The sequence below is a fragment of the Antechinus flavipes genome, chromosome 4, assembly GCF_016432865.1.
Source record: "Antechinus flavipes isolate AdamAnt ecotype Samford, QLD, Australia chromosome 4, AdamAnt_v2, whole genome shotgun sequence".
Taxonomy (NCBI): Eukaryota; Metazoa; Chordata; class Mammalia; order Dasyuromorphia; family Dasyuridae; genus Antechinus; species Antechinus flavipes.
Window position 1 is genome coordinate 6033182 of NC_067401.1, and position 14684 is coordinate 6047865.

At 54.3% G+C, this 14684-nt stretch overlaps 2 protein-coding genes across 3 annotated transcripts in view; both read right to left on the minus strand.

Moving 5' to 3' along the window:
* The window catches only part of ASB18 (ankyrin repeat and SOCS box containing 18), a 413251-nt gene that overhangs the window by 316448 nt on the left and 82119 nt on the right, over window positions 1-14684 (minus strand). The gene's annotated exons all lie outside the window — the stretch shown is intronic.
* GBX2 (gastrulation brain homeobox 2) lies at window positions 10742-13835 on the minus strand. The gene is made up of 2 exons (XM_051999128.1): window positions 12821-13835; window positions 10742-11393 (listed from the first exon to the last, which is right to left on the minus strand). Exons 1-2 carry the CDS (start codon window positions 13329-13331, stop codon window positions 10843-10845), a joined length of 1062 nt encoding a protein of 353 aa, XP_051855088.1. The 5' UTR covers window positions 13332-13835; the 3' UTR covers window positions 10742-10842.

The window sequence follows — 14684 nt, forward strand, 5'->3', positions numbered from 1 at the left end:
TATATATTTTAAATGATTGCTTTGATAATACAAATGATATGAAAGGGGCCATTAACAATTTACACACTCTGTAATTTCAAAGAGTAGTGCCCCAAATTGCTGCAAAGTCTGCTAATGGTTTTGCCGATTGGATTTTACTAGACTTATTCAAAGTATTTTTAAGGGCCAAGGATGATAGTGTGTGTCTGTAACTCCTGCTCCCAGAGAAGCTAGGGCTGAGTCTCCCTGGAGGGGCTGGACTGATTGGCCATCTACACTGACTCTAGCACCAATAGAGTAAAGCTTCAGGAGTAGGAGATCATCGTATTTTCTGTCCCTCTGCAATTCTTTCAGCCCAAAGAATCTAGAATACACTTAAGGACTGGAGAAGCCCAGGGAGGGAAAAAAACAAAACAAAACTGGTCACTAGCATCAGCATGGGAAAATTCACTCCATTTTTGGCCAGGATATTGTCTCACATTAAAGTGGCTACTGGCAAGAAATGTGGGGTGCGGGCCCAGAGCCACCCAGCATCATAGGAAGACAAACATCCTTTTGGGAGGAAAATGTGAAATTGTTACTGGAAACTCATGTCCCCTGGGGTTTGCAGGACTTTTTGCCATTTCATTATTTTACTCCCAGCCGATTCTTTGTTTCCTTCTCCAGGTCATTTGACAGATGAGAAAACTGAGGAGGGCAGAGTTAAGAGACTAATCCAAGATCACAGAGCTAATAAATGTCTGAGGTCGGATTTGAACTCAGGAAGATGTGTCCCTGACTGTAGTGCTTTGTGCACTCTGGTGCCACCTAGCTGCTAGGGTTTGCAGCACCAGGAGCCTCTTCCTGCCTTGCAGACTTCACTAGGAGGGAGCTTCAAATCTGATTGGGCAGATGAGTGGGGACCCCCAGGATAGTGGGGTTCACTGAAGTGGAGGTGGGATTAATGCCTCCTCTCTCCCCACTCAAGTGCTAGCCCAGGGAAGACAGGTCAAGTTGGAGGACCCTAATCAAAAGGGTCTATGGCCCCCTCCCCCTGCCTTGGTCTGGAGCTAGAACCCAGCTCCCTTTCACCTCCCAGGAACATCTTCACTCAAAGATTTGGGCAGGAAAAAACAAAAGTCTGCTCAATATTATTTCAGGTTGTGCGTTTATTCATTTAAAGAGACAAAAGTCAATAATGGTTTTCAGAATGGGACGGGAAGAAGGGAGCGGGGAATGATGGAGAGATGCCATTATTTGCTATGAGATGATGGGCAACACCTCAGTATCCCTCTCTATAGAGACATTCATATTTGCATTAGTTCCCTGCAAGAGCTGTCCTAGATTCAGAGCCGAGAGGGACCCAAGGAGCAGGTGGCCCAACCCCCTCGTTTTATAGAGAAGCAAACGAGACTCGGGGAGTGTAAATGACTTATCCAAGACCACACTGACAAGATGCACTAACTCTCCAGTCTGAGACATGAAGGGACTTCAAAGGACGTCGAGTAAAAATTCTTTCTTGGAAAGAGGGGGAAATGGAGGCTGGGAGACTTTTAACAATTTGTCCGTGGTTATCCATGTAGTAAGTGGTAGAATCAGGATTTGAACTTCTGGAGACAAAGAAAAAAAATCTCTTAAAAAAAACTCCTCAGATTGCAGAGCTAATAGGAAGCTATTTGAATAGGATTTTGGAAATGTTGTAGAAAAAGGGTCAGAAATCCAGCTGCTGCTGTTTGTCCTCTACTACAAAGAGCTGGTGTGTTGGTCTCCTTTGAGCCTCTTTACAAACTGGGGAGGTAGCTGCTCCCACCTTTATTTCCAGATGGAGAAACGGAGGCTCAGAGAGACAGCGACTTGCCTACAGCCCACAGAGCTAGTACTGGAATTTAAACCCAGAATTTAAATGCCAGAGCTGCCCCCGTTTTCTGATCCCGTTCTGCTGGCGTGACTTTGGGGTTCTCTGGAGGAGCCACTCTGTAGCTAGGGAAGCATTTGGGGCAGGCAAAAGGCAGAGGAGTGAGACCGCAGGAGGTGCCTGGAATTGGCCGAGTGTAAGAGGCTCAGCCTGGTGTAATCCCATTTTCTTCATTGTCATTCAGGCATCCGGGGGGACCCCAGACCAGAGGGGGGTCTCGGCCATACCACAGGGGCCGACAGGGCCAGGGACAAAGGCAGGGTGGAGAGGGCTGCCTGAAAGGGCTGGCTGGAGCTGGGCTAGGGTGTGGGAATCGTGGGGGAGGGGGAGAGAGAGGCCACTCTGAGCAGGCTCTTGCTCAGAAGGCCAGTCTTTCTCTGTTCACTCCTTCCCTGATTATCCTTAGCAAAGTCCATGGCTGGAGGGGCGGGGCTACTGAAGAGGTAGCCCTTCTCTTCCCACTGTCCTAATGCTAATGCAATGCTGGGCCAAGAACATGGAACTGGGTAGCCAACTTCCTGGAGAAAACCCAGGTCGTGGGGCTATGCCCCAGAGGCTTCCCCTGCCCTGGGACCTCCCCTCAAAGTCTGTGGGTGCCCAATGGGCTTGGGAGTCAGCAACAGGCCCACTGACTGAGCTGCCTATGGGGAACGGAAAGGGCAAAGTGAGAAATGTAAGCAGGCTCTTTGCATCTGCTCTTGGATATTAGCAGGCAACCAGCTTGGCCCAGCACTTCCCTTTATCTCACTGACTATGTAGTAGGGAGAAAGGGAGATTTAGGATTGACACTGATAAGAGGATGTGAGAAAGAAAGAAAGAAAGAAGGAAAGAAGGGAGAGAGAAAAGGAGGAAGAGAGGAAAGCAAGAAAGAAAGCAGGGAGGAAAGGAAGGAAGAAAGCAGGGAGGAAAGGAAGGGAGAAAGCAAGGAGGAAAGGAAGGAAGGAAGCAGGAAGGAAGGAAGGAAGGAAGAGAGAGAAACAAAAAGAGGGAGGAAGAAAGGAGGGAGGGAGGAAGGGTGAATAAAGAGAAGAGAGAAAACAAATCGATGGAAAGAAAGAGAGAATAAGGATAGATCGAAAAAAGATGAAAAAGAAAATGTGTCAACTAAAGAAACAGAAAAAGGAAAGGAGGGAAGAGAGACAGAGAGGTACACAGAGAGAGATCTTAAAAAAAAAAAATCCAAGGCTGAGGGTGGTGGGGAGGAGGGGAGGAGATGGCACTTGGTGTCCGAGTAAGTATATTCAGTCCTTTTAGCTTCAAAGCCCATTGGGGAGGGCGGGACTCAGACCTTCTCTCCTGTTCAAACCTAGGCAGCAGTAAACTCCCACCCACCTGGAGCCTTTTGAGTCTGGTGATTGGCTGGGTCTAAACCAGAGAGGGGAGTGCTGTAGTCAGTTAGGGACTTCACTGGGGCAGAAGAGATGGTGTAGACTGAGCCAGGAGTTTCCTGGATGAAGGAGGCTAAAGGGCTGTGAGATTGAATTTCAGGATGGTCCACACCGGATTTCATGGATTTCATCATGGTCATCTTCTAGCTCCTCAGTCACCCATGGCTTTTCCTCCCCTTATATCTCTTGGAAACCTGGGATCTCCCAGGCCTGATGCCCCGAGTTACTGATAGATAACTTCTGCAAACTCAACCGTGCACTTCATTTGAGTGCCTATGATGGCAAGAATATTCTCAAGTATCCCCAATTTTTTCCCTTTCTTCTGTCCTGGAAGCAAGACTAGCATGTGCGCCAAGGCCTGAGGGCAAATGTTGCTAAATGATGGTATTTAACTTCAAGCTGCCAAAGGTTATCCAAATGCCAGACTTGGCTGACTTTGGCCAGGTCTTGCCCGGACTCTCAACTCAGCTGCCTCTGAGAGAACTAGTCCTGAGGCATCCATTGGACCGAATTCATCGAGCGAGCTGCAGGCCAGCCCTCTTCCCACCCTTGAGCCAGTTTCCAGTGGAGCCAGAGACAAAAATAGGCAGCCTTGAAAAACCAGAGTCAAGGACTTCAATCTGGCTGGAGGGAGAAGGCCCACTTCATGCCTGAAGAAAGTACAGCCTTGAACCTACTGATCTCGCAGAAGTCAGAGCGAGATTAGATGTGTAGCATCTCCCCCACTTGCCACTAGGAGGCGGGGAAATACAGCGGCCTCCTGCAGAAAAGGCCCAAACAGCTGAGTCGAGTATGGGGGAGTTGAGGGCCACGGTGAGGGGAGGAAGGTTGCCTCCTGAAGGAGCAATGGAGCCTACCAGGACTTTCAGGTGGATCCGGGGCAGAAATGGCTTGTTTGACCCTTACTCTTCTTATTAGCTTCTAAGTATGTGGGGTGGGTAGTGCACCTCTAGTTTTTATCAAATTTGATTAAGTCCCAGAAAGCCGGAGGGATGGAGGGAGGAAGGAAGGAAGGAAGGAAACAAGGAAGGAAGGAAACAAGGAAGGAAGGAAGGAAGAGAGGAAGGGAGGGAGGGAGAAGGGAAGAAGGGAAGAAGAGATTGAGGGAGGGAAGGGAAAGATAGAGTAAGAAGGGAGGGAGAAAAGGAAGAATGGAAGCCACTGAGGGAGGAAAGCACAGTAGCATCCACTCCCACCCCCCTTTTCTGGGTGGCTAAAAGAGGCAATCCATTTCCATGATGGAATCTGCCACGCCTAGGAGTTGAGCTCACACATATGGTGTTGCTTTCGTGAGTCTTTACTAGGAACTCTCTGGTGCTTGGGCGGCACGGTTTGCACTCACGTTTAGTTACCCAGCTCATCTTTCTCTCTTTTGCACTGTCAGGGCCCAGCTCGAAGATGGATACCACCCTCCTCCCCACTCTCGAGCCTGGCCCTGCAGGAAACACAAGCTGGGTTAGGGGGTGGGGGGGCCCTCCTCCTCATTGGGTGGCTGGAAACTGACAGCTACGTCTAGAATCATCGGCTAGTTAGAAAAAAGGAGTAAACTGGACAGGGCTGACTGCCCTAAAAGGAGAACTGGATGGGACACTGTGGGGCTGCTGCTCATAATGTGAGTCCAGCAAAAGTTAAGATGGAAAATTTGGCTGTCGGATACTTGCAGTGTCCTCAGAGGAGAGGGTCAAGAAAAGCACCAGGCACTGGCCAGGAGACTACCAAGAGGCAACATGAAGTCTACTTGCTCCTTGCCAATCCCAAGGAGGGGTGTGTGTGTGTGTGTGTGTGTGTGTGTGTGTGTGTGTGTGTGTAGAACCCAAATCAGCCTCTCATCAACTTCTTTCTGCTCTAATGAGTAATTCTGACCCTGTCTCTGTTTCCATCTCTCTCTCTCTCTCTCTCTCTCTCTCTCTCTCTCTTTCTCTCTCTCTCTCTCTCTCTCTCTCTCTCTCTCTCTCTCTCTCTCTCTCTCTCTCTCTCTCTCTCTCTCTCTCTCTCATACACATATGCACACACATACACAAATACAATTTTGAGTGAGTTTCACAGATTGCACCATCAAATTAGCTCTATTAGACTAAACCCAAAGCCTTGAGTGGCTTCGTGATGAGGGAGTGGTTCTCTTCAAGTGGCTTTCTTTGCCCAAACTCCAGGACACCATCTGTCACCTGGGTTCCAAAAATCCTCATGTGCTTGTAATGCTAGGTGGCCACATTTTAAGAAGCAGATAGACCCAAAAGGAAGGAAGGAAGGAAGGAAGGAAGGAAGGAAGGAAGGAAGGAAGGAAGGAAGGAAGGAAGGAAGGAAGAGAGGGAGGGAGGGAAAGAGGGAGGAAGGGAGAAAGGGAGGGAGAAAAATGAAGAGGTGAGGAATGAAGACAAGGGAAAGATGGTAGGGAGAAAGAAAAGAGGATGGTAAGGCAAAGAAAGAAGGAAAATTTAAAAAGGGAATGATAGAAGGAAAGGCAGAGTCAGTAAAGGAAGGTGAAATAAGGAGTGAAAGAAAAAATGGGAAAAGAAAGTGAACTGAAGTGAAGAGAGGAGGAGAGGAAGGAAAGAACAGAGGGAAGGAGGAAGGAAAGAAAAATGAAAAGATGAGGAATGAAGATAAGGGAGGGATGGTAGGGAGAAGGGAAAGGGAAAGATAAGAAAGGGAGGGGAAAAAGGAAAATAAAAAGGGAAGATAGGAAAGGAAAGGCAGAGGAAGTAAGGGAAGATGAAACAAGGAATGAAAGAAAAGGCTGGAAAAAGAAAATGAAATGAAGGGAAGGAAGGAAATGAGGAAAAAAGAAGGAAGGAAAGAAGGAGAGAGCGAGGGAGGGTAGGAGAAAGGAAAGAAAAAGAAAAGAAAATCTCAAATGAGAGATCTAGGTGGGCACAGCAAGTTCTCTCCAGCTCTCAGGCCTCAGAGTTCTGTTTCCCCTGGGGGTGGTGGTGGTGAAGTTGAGTAGAGAAGAGCTGGCAGGGGCTGGGGAGACCACGTGTACAGGGGTCCCTGCTTCCTGAGGTCCCCGCGGAGAGAACAATGTGCTGGAGGCTCCTGCCCCTGCTGGATGAGGATGGGGGTGGGGAGGGAGGTGGAGGTGGGGCGGAGGCTCTACTTGTGTGAGGGGGAGGCGGGGTCAGGCCCGGGGGGGGTGGGCAGATGCTGGCTGGGGGCCTCCTGGAAGGACTGGAGGCCTGTCGAGCTGGGCTTGGAGATGGAGCCTTAGCCTAACGGTCAGGTCCACTCCTTGGACCCCGGTCGTGTCGCTCCCCTGGCATTGTAATGATTTTGATCTGCAGATGTAAGTGGAATTTATTGTAACAACAAATATAGTGATGTCAAACCCCAACCTTGGATTAAAGCCGGCAGCCAAAGGGGAAGTGTATTAATTTCCAGCCGCCTCGCAGGCCAGTGCCTATTAGACGGAGCTATTCTTCAGGCCCCCCCATCAGAATTAATCATTGGGAGTTAATTTGAAGCTCAGACAAGTTGCTGTTAATTTAGTGCAGGGAGGACGGGATGGAATAAAAAGCTGAGGTGCTGGCCAAGCCTCGTGGGTCTCATTAATCAGCCAGCTGAGACGGCCTGGCTTGATTACAATTTGCAAAAAAATTCATTAGAGTCTGGGCGATTGACAATTTTTCTCTCTGCCTGTGATCTGACTCATTAGGCAGCCAAATGAAAGCCGTGATGATGGTGATGATGACAGCCATCAAGGCTTCTCCCTTGTTTATCTTCTCCCTTCCTCCTCTTCCTGGCTCAGTGGTCTCCACTTCTGGGCACTCTCTGCCTCTCCTGGTGATCATTCTGTCTCCCTCTCTCTGAGGGCCGGGGAGGGCGTGGGGGAGGGAGAAAGAGAGGGAAAAAAACTAATTAGTAAATGCCATCGGTGGGTGTTTGGGGGACACTTGGGTTCCATCGCAGCTCCGGGATCTCTATCCCCCCCACCTTAATTCTTGGTGGGAGGGTGACAGCTAGGTTTCCTTTCACACTTGGGGCTTAGGGGGTGCGGAAGGATCTTGGTAACTTTGGCCGGTCTGTCTCCCCTAAATAAAGGAGTCCCTCTCTGTGCTGAGGAGAACAGAGAGCTGAAGGCCTCTGCCCCTTGTTTTGGCGCTGGTGCCGTGAGTGTCCCTCCAAGCACTAAAATCGGAGAGCTGTAAAAGTCACGAAGGAACGCTCTGGCTCTCTCCCCCTCGCCATCCCGCCCGGCCCACAAGTCGGTGCAAGCGTACAGTACGTTAGCAGCTGGCTCGGCTCCCCGGGGACCCGGCGGGATATTCCCCGAACTCGAACCCTGGTGATCCAGGCTGGAATCTGAAGGCCCGTCTTCGGGCGGGTTAAGGGGACGCCTGCTTGCCGTTCCCTCCTCTCTTGGGACCGAGCGGCGGTTGTGCGCTGTGGTCCGGAGCTTCCCTCCCCGGGACCGGACGGTGGGTACGGCAGAAATGGCCCGACGGGAAGGGATGGCCCCTTCAACTCGACCCGGCGTCGCTCTCCTGCCCAAGCCGCCCAGCCTCCCCAAGCCCTGCCTGCATCGCCTCCCTCCCGGAATCGGTTCTGCCCCAGAGTGGCCAACCTGCGACCCCAGCCCCGAACGTCCCCACGTGCAGGCCAGCACACGAGCCTAACCCCGCGAGTTTCCAAACGGAAACCCTGCTCTGCTCTTCCAAAGGGGCCGAGGGAGGGAGAAGCGTGCGGTTCTTCGCCCCGACCAAATCCACGCGAGCATTTGCTCCTCCACGCGCCTTTGTGAGGGTGTGCAGGTGGGTCTGGCTGCAAAGCCACGCTCGTGTGCTTGTCTCACCTCTGGAGCCGCGGGAGCTTTCTGGAAAGTCGTTCAGAGAGAGCGGGTTTGTTTCCACGCGCCCTTAGTTGCTGGAAGGAGAGCGGAGGAGCTCGCCTCCGGTGCGGGGTAGGTGACCCCAGCACAGCTGTCCCTCTCGTTCCCCCGGACTGGGTTTCAGTTCCGACTGGGGAAGGGGAAAGCGATTAACATCCGGCCCTATATTTGACCACTTTTTAGAAACAATTTCTGCCCGAGTCCTTCACGGCTCACGAGAGATCTTTTCGCCCATTGTATATTTTTTTAATCCATTTCAACGGGCTACTTGGGACTTCGAAGCCCAGCTACCCACTTGGGGTGAAAACATGGTATTTTGGGAGTAAAGCTAGGAGCCGAGCCAAATCTACAAATCCTCGTTTCTTCCCCACCGAAAAGCGGCTCGAATCCGAGCCCGCAGCCTCTTTAAAAACCTGCTGTAACTGCTGGCAATTATGGCAATTTCAAGCTGCATTCGGGCTGCCTTTCGGTCCCGTCCTGGGGCCGCTGCTCGGAGCAGCAGCCCGGTGCCCCTGCTCGCCGTCTGGGCCGTGTCTGCTCGATCCCCTGGGCTTAAACAGGACGATTTCCGAAGCGGTTGAGGAGCTTTCTCCTCGCTTTGGAAAAATCCTATTGTAAATGTGAGCGATGGAGAGGGTGGGGGGCGCTTTTCATCGATTATTCGCCGGCTGAATTCTGTCTGGACACATAGCCGGCGCTAATGAGGATCACGCAGACACACCGACAGCCTCGCACTGTCTGCAAAGCTTGTCCGGGAACCTGGGTTCCGTCGCAGCGGCACTTGGACCTTGGCTTCTGATGAACAGTTTAATGTTTTCTGGAGAGAGGAGGGGGAGCCCTGCCCCTTGCACTGAATGACTAATGCTTGTCGCGCTAAACTATTTGTCAGCTAACAAGCTGGCCAGAGTGAAAGGGGAGAGAGGGAGGCGATCTCACCGGGGAATGGAGAGAAAGGGAAAGAGATAGAGAAAACAGTTCGTTACAGGAAATCTTTCGAGACAAACAGGAGGAGAGGGAGGCAAAGGTACCTTTCCGGGATGTGCTATAAAAAGCCCTGACCTCCCCCTACCCCTTCGTGCAATGCCCAGTCCAAAGCCAGCCAGGGCCTTCCCGCATATATCATTCCCCCAAGCCCCAGACGCCCCACTCCCAGAGGGGAGCTTGGAGCAGGGAGGTGCAGGAAATAATCAGCTGTCGTTTATAGCCTGCATCTGCCAGGGCTGGGAGCTTAGGGACCGGCCCAAGGGGTTAAACATTTTCCAAATCATCATCATTTAAAGGCTGCCAAACCCTCCCCCTACAACTTACGGGGATTGGGGGGGGGAGGTAAGCAACCAGCAAAGGGTAGCTGGAGAGCTGGTGAAAGGCACTGCCTCGTCCACCAACAGGGACCCAGCCCCCCTCCCCAAACGAAGGGACCGGGATATCCTTTGCAGTTGGGCTGGCAACTGTTTGATGTCCTGACAGTGGGGATTCCTGTCCTGCTTCAGGGCAGGGGGTGGGGAAGTTTGTAGATCCTAAGCAGAGCTCCAGTTTTAGGGCTAAAGGAGGGAGCAGTACCTCATTTTCTTCCTTCTCCCCTCTCCTCCTGCACCCAAAGTTTTCCAATTTGCTCTGCTGTTCAACCCCATCCTAACTGAAATATGAAGGTTCCTAAGAGAGAAATCTGTCTTCCTCTAAATTGATAATGGAATCAATTAAAGGCAGCTCCTTAAACCCTCCTCCCCCAACGGTGCCTTCAGGATACATTACCCCGTGGAAAATCCTAGGAGAAACCTGTAGGGGCTAAGGTGGGTTCCCCAGGGTCAAGCAAAGACTCAGATTCTGGATAGACAGGTCCCGGATTATATTCTTTTTTTTCTTTTCTTTTTATTATTCACAAGACTGAGTTTGTTTAGATTCCATAACTTATAAGGAGATAAGCTACATTGAAATAAATTAAACACAATAGAGACCGACGTGCTTTCAAAACATGGCTTAGTTAAGGATAGGCAACTCAGAGAGAGAACGCCAAGCCAGGAAAACAAAACAACCAAAACAACAACGACCAAAAAAAAAAAAAAAAAAAAAAAAAGGTTCATCGGGCACCCGGAAAATCTCTGCCCCTCAGCCAACTCGGAAAGCCACAAAATAAAGCAAAAAACCCAAACGTTTCTGTTTCCTTTTACCTTCGGGAAAGCAAGGAACAAAAAATAGATATATATGTATATATATGTACAAAATTAAAAGGTTGGCTTGTGCATACCGCAGGTTATCGGCTTGGTTCTTAAGCTTGTTTTCTTCTGGAATGTAAGACCTTCGTGAAACTGGGGGAGTTGGTCCCATTAGTCAAAAAAAAAAAAAAATCCTGCAGCTGGGATTCCGTATAGATAGATTAACTATATACAAAGTAAGATAGAATAATACTTAGTGCCTCTGTCCAGATTCCGATGTTTCCCTCATCCGAAAATAGTTTTTCAGCGTCGTCTGAAATTAATATATTCTCAATTTGCTCGCTCTGTCCAACGTTCATCTCTTTTTTAATTCGTTTGTTTGTTTTGTTAAACCTTTTGTTTTTCAAACAGTTCTGAGAGCCGAGTAGGAAGGACTCTGCTCTTCTTCGGCTCCTCCTTTGTCCGGGTGTGTGTGTGTGTGTGTGTGTGTGTGTGTGTGTGTGTGTGTGTGTGTGTGTGTGTTGGGGGATGGGGGGTTGCCTCCCCTGGCACCTGCTGGGGCCGGGGACTGGGGAGAGCTTGAGGAGGGGGGCCCCTGGCCGCTCAGGGCCTGGCTTGCTCCAGCTGCTGATGTTGACTTCTGATGGCAAAACGACTGACGTGCACCGGAATGGGAACAACGATCTTGGGGTTCCTAGAGGGCTCCCCGGTCTTGGAGTTGGCGTTGCCGGCTTTGACCCGTTTCCACTTGGCCCTTCGGTTTTGGAACCAGATTTTCACCTGAACCTCGCTGAGTTTGAGCGCGTGGGCGATCTGCGACCTCTCGGTCAGGGACAGATACTTCTTACAGTGGAATTCCTTCTCGAGCTCCAGGAGCTGCTCGCTGGTGAAGGCCGTCCGCCTCCGCCGGTTTTTGCCCGTGGAAGTAGTGCTGCCCGAGCTGCTGCTGCTGCTGCTGCTACTGCTGCTGCTGCTGCTCTGGGGATTCTCCTCCAGGGCCGTGGCCAAGTCTTCCTCCTTGTGGGCGGCCTGGCTGGGGATATTGTCGTCTGAACTATAGTCCAGGTCGCTGTCCATGGAGAAGCTCTCCTCTTTCCCCCTGGGATCGTCTTCTCCTTTGGCCTCCTCCTTCCCCTGGCCTCTGATGGCCCCCACTGAAACCAAAGCAGACGGGCAATTCGTTAGCGTTCCCTGGTCCCCTCTGCCCCTGTCAGCCCCTGCCTGCCCCTGCCAGGAAAGGGAAGGACTCTACCCTTTGGGACTTTCTCTTCAGGAAGATTTTTCTTTTCAGTTTTCTCAGCTCGAATTTTGCCTGGCCAGGGGGTGACTGCCCGGCTGTGTCTGGGGAGGGGGGATGTACGCGGGGCCTTTGGCTGGCTGGAAGAACGTACAGAAGGGAACCCTGGGCCAAACCCAGAGACAGTGGGCTTTGGTCGGCAGGACCCCCAGTTCAGCCTGCCTCTGAGCCTATCACTGCTTCCAGATAGCATGGGAACTTCACCCCATTCTGTCCTTTACTTGCACCCCCTTCCCCCCAAGAAAATCTCCTTTCCTCTGGACGTCGGTATAAACCCCACTGTCAGCCTGACCTTCGATGAACCGAGGAGTTCGGGTTTTGCCTTCTTTGTCACGGGGCTGGAAGGGTGCCAAGCCCACCTGTCCCTGCATCCCTCCATTGCCCTCACAGTGGGACTGGGAGTAGGAAACGAATGTCTCCTTCCTTCCCGGGAGGGTCCCTTCTGTCCTCGTTGAGGAACGTTATTCCTTGGGAATAATGCCTTGGGAGAAGTTGGGAGCCAGCAGCACAGCCACCCAATTCACCCCTAGTCCCCTTGCAAGAGGGGGGGGTCCTCCAGCATGGAATCCAGAGAGAGACTGTTGGGACCTGCCAGAGCCGGGCCGGAGCCCTGTGTTTATAGACCAGTTCAGCACCCCAACATGTACTGGGGCTCGTGTGAGGCCCGTCCTCTCTCCTGCCCATCGGTCCCCGCGGGGATTAATGCGGGTCTGAGCTGAGCTCCCAAAGTGGCCGGCTGATAAGAGCCCCGTTCCCACAGCCCCATTCCTGGCTCCCTGGGGACTGACAGACAGCCTGCCGGCGGCTGGGGTGCTTCCCCTCCCCACTAAGGTGTGGACTGAAGTTGCCCACTGTGAGCCTCAGGTTTCCCTCCAACGAGCCGGTTCTGCTCGGCCTCTCGGAGCTTCCTTCGGCGGCTCTGGCTGCTCCGGGCCGCGGATGGGAAAGGCAGAGCCGAGCATCCGGGCTAATGGGCGGAGAGCGGAGAAGGGGCGTCAGGAGGCGGAAGGCAAGACTGTCTGGGGCAGGGTGGGGGGTGGACGGGGCCGCCTGCTAACTCTGCCTCGGTGTTCCTTCGTGTCAGGACTAAGAACTGAGGGACTGGCAACTTGGCCGATGCTGAGGCTTCCAAGGCTGGCCCCCTCCTCCCGGGACTGCTCACATCCCTCCACGATCCTGTCCCCCTCCCTCCCTCGATCCCCCGGCCCAGACCCCTGCCCGTCCGTCCGGGGCTCCGAGCCTCCGGGGCCCGCTTCGGGGAAAGGAGAGGAGCGGGACACTCACCGAGCGAAGCCTGCACCGCCTCGGAGGCCGAGAAGGACAACAGCGAGCTTTCCTTGGCCAGGAAAGCCTTCCCATCCTCGGACTCGGCCGGGATGCCGTCCGCCTTGTCGAAGTTGCCCTGCAGGGCCTGGGGCGGAAACTTGCGGGCCGCTTCCTGGTGCTGGGGCGAAGCCGAGAAGCTGCTGGGCAGGGTGGCCATGAGGGTGGAGGTGAGAGCCATGCCCTGTGCCAGGCTGGAGCAGAAACCGGTGGGCAGGCTGGGGATCTGGTGGTGGGGGTGTGCGGGAGGCAGGGCCGGCTGCAGGGAGGCCTGCGGGAGCGTGGGGGGCGGCGGGGGCGGAGGGGGCAGCACCACCGGCCGGTAAGGCATGAACATGGGGTAGCCGGTGTACACGAAGTGTCCCGGGCTGGGCTGGGGCGGGCTGCCGATCAGCGAGTCGATGCTGAAGGCAGTGCTACTACCCAGGGGCCGCTGCATCATCATCAGGGAGGGCGGAAAGGCAGCGCTCATATACGCTCCCGGGGATGGAGACGGAGTGGAAGAGAAGCAGCTGGCGGAGCCGCAGGCCGCCTCCGAGAAGCGCCCGCCAGCGGCCGGCCAGCCCAGCCGGGGACACTCCCCGCCCGCAGCCTCTTCCCGCCGCGCCGAGGCCAGCGGCGGCGGAGACAGCGGGAGCCGCGGCGACGGGGGCAGAAGCCCTGGGCGCTGGTGAACGGCGGGGGCAGCAAGGTAAGGGCTCGCCCGCGGTGCCCTTCAGACAGTCAGCGCCCGGACTGAGCCATAGGAGGCCGGGCTGAGCGAGCAGGACGGCGTGGGGCGGCGCGGGGGGCAGCGGGTGCTCTCGGCTCCTCTGGGCGCCCGAGAGGCATAGACGGATGGGGGTGGGAGAGGAGGGCGGCCTGGCTCTGCCCGCGGGACTCCCCGTGCCCTGGGCGCGCGGCTGGCCAGCCGGCGCGAGGGAGACTCCCGGGGCGCCGCTCCCTGGCTCGCTGGTCCCGGGCTGCGGCCGCTGGCGCTGGCCCTGGACGGCCCCTGCTGCTGCTGCTGCTGCTGCCGCCGCTGCTGCTGCGCTGCTGTGCGCCCTGCCTGGCCCAGCTCCCGCGGGCCCGGTGCGGTGAGATGCGGCGCGGAGCGGTCCGGTCCTGCCCTGCCCTGCCCAGTCTGGCCGCTTGCGTGCGCGCAGAGCCCAGCCCGCCGACGCCCCTCTAGCTCCCTCCCGCCCGGGTGCCGCCAGCACCTTTAAATCGCGCTCTGCCTCCTCATTCACATTTTGCCAGCTCCCGAACTGGGCCTGCCTCACGTGGGTGCCTGTGCCGCTCCCCATTGGTCAGAGGATCTGAGAGGGGGCGGGAGGCCGAGCCTGGCTCCTCCTCTAGCCCGCCCCCACCTCGCTCCTCCTCCCGCCCCCCTCCCCTTCACACCCCCCCCCCCCCCCCAACCCTGCTCCAAACACAGCTCTGGGCAAAGGCAGAGCCAGAGATCCGAAGTGAGAGAAATCAGACCCGAGGAAGGAAAGGAAACAGCGGCGCATCCTGGGCTGCTGCAAACTCCTGCAGCCAGCTCCAGAGCACTTGCAGAAGCAGGCCTTCCCAGCCCGCAACGCCGGAGCCCGCACACAGGCGCTCGCTCCTCGCGGACTTTGCATCTCAAATGCACGCCCGCAACCACAGTCCAGGGTGTTGGGGGGAAAAATCTTCGCTACAGAAACATCTCCCCGAGCTCCGCACAGAGAGGGGGCGAGCGCGATTTCTTAGTTAGCCCAGGGGCCCCGTGTTCGGAGTCACCAATTGGGAAGAGACCCTCTGTCCCCCTCCCCTCCTTGCTTAGTTGCAGGAAGTTGCAACAGCCAGACAGGGTGAAGGA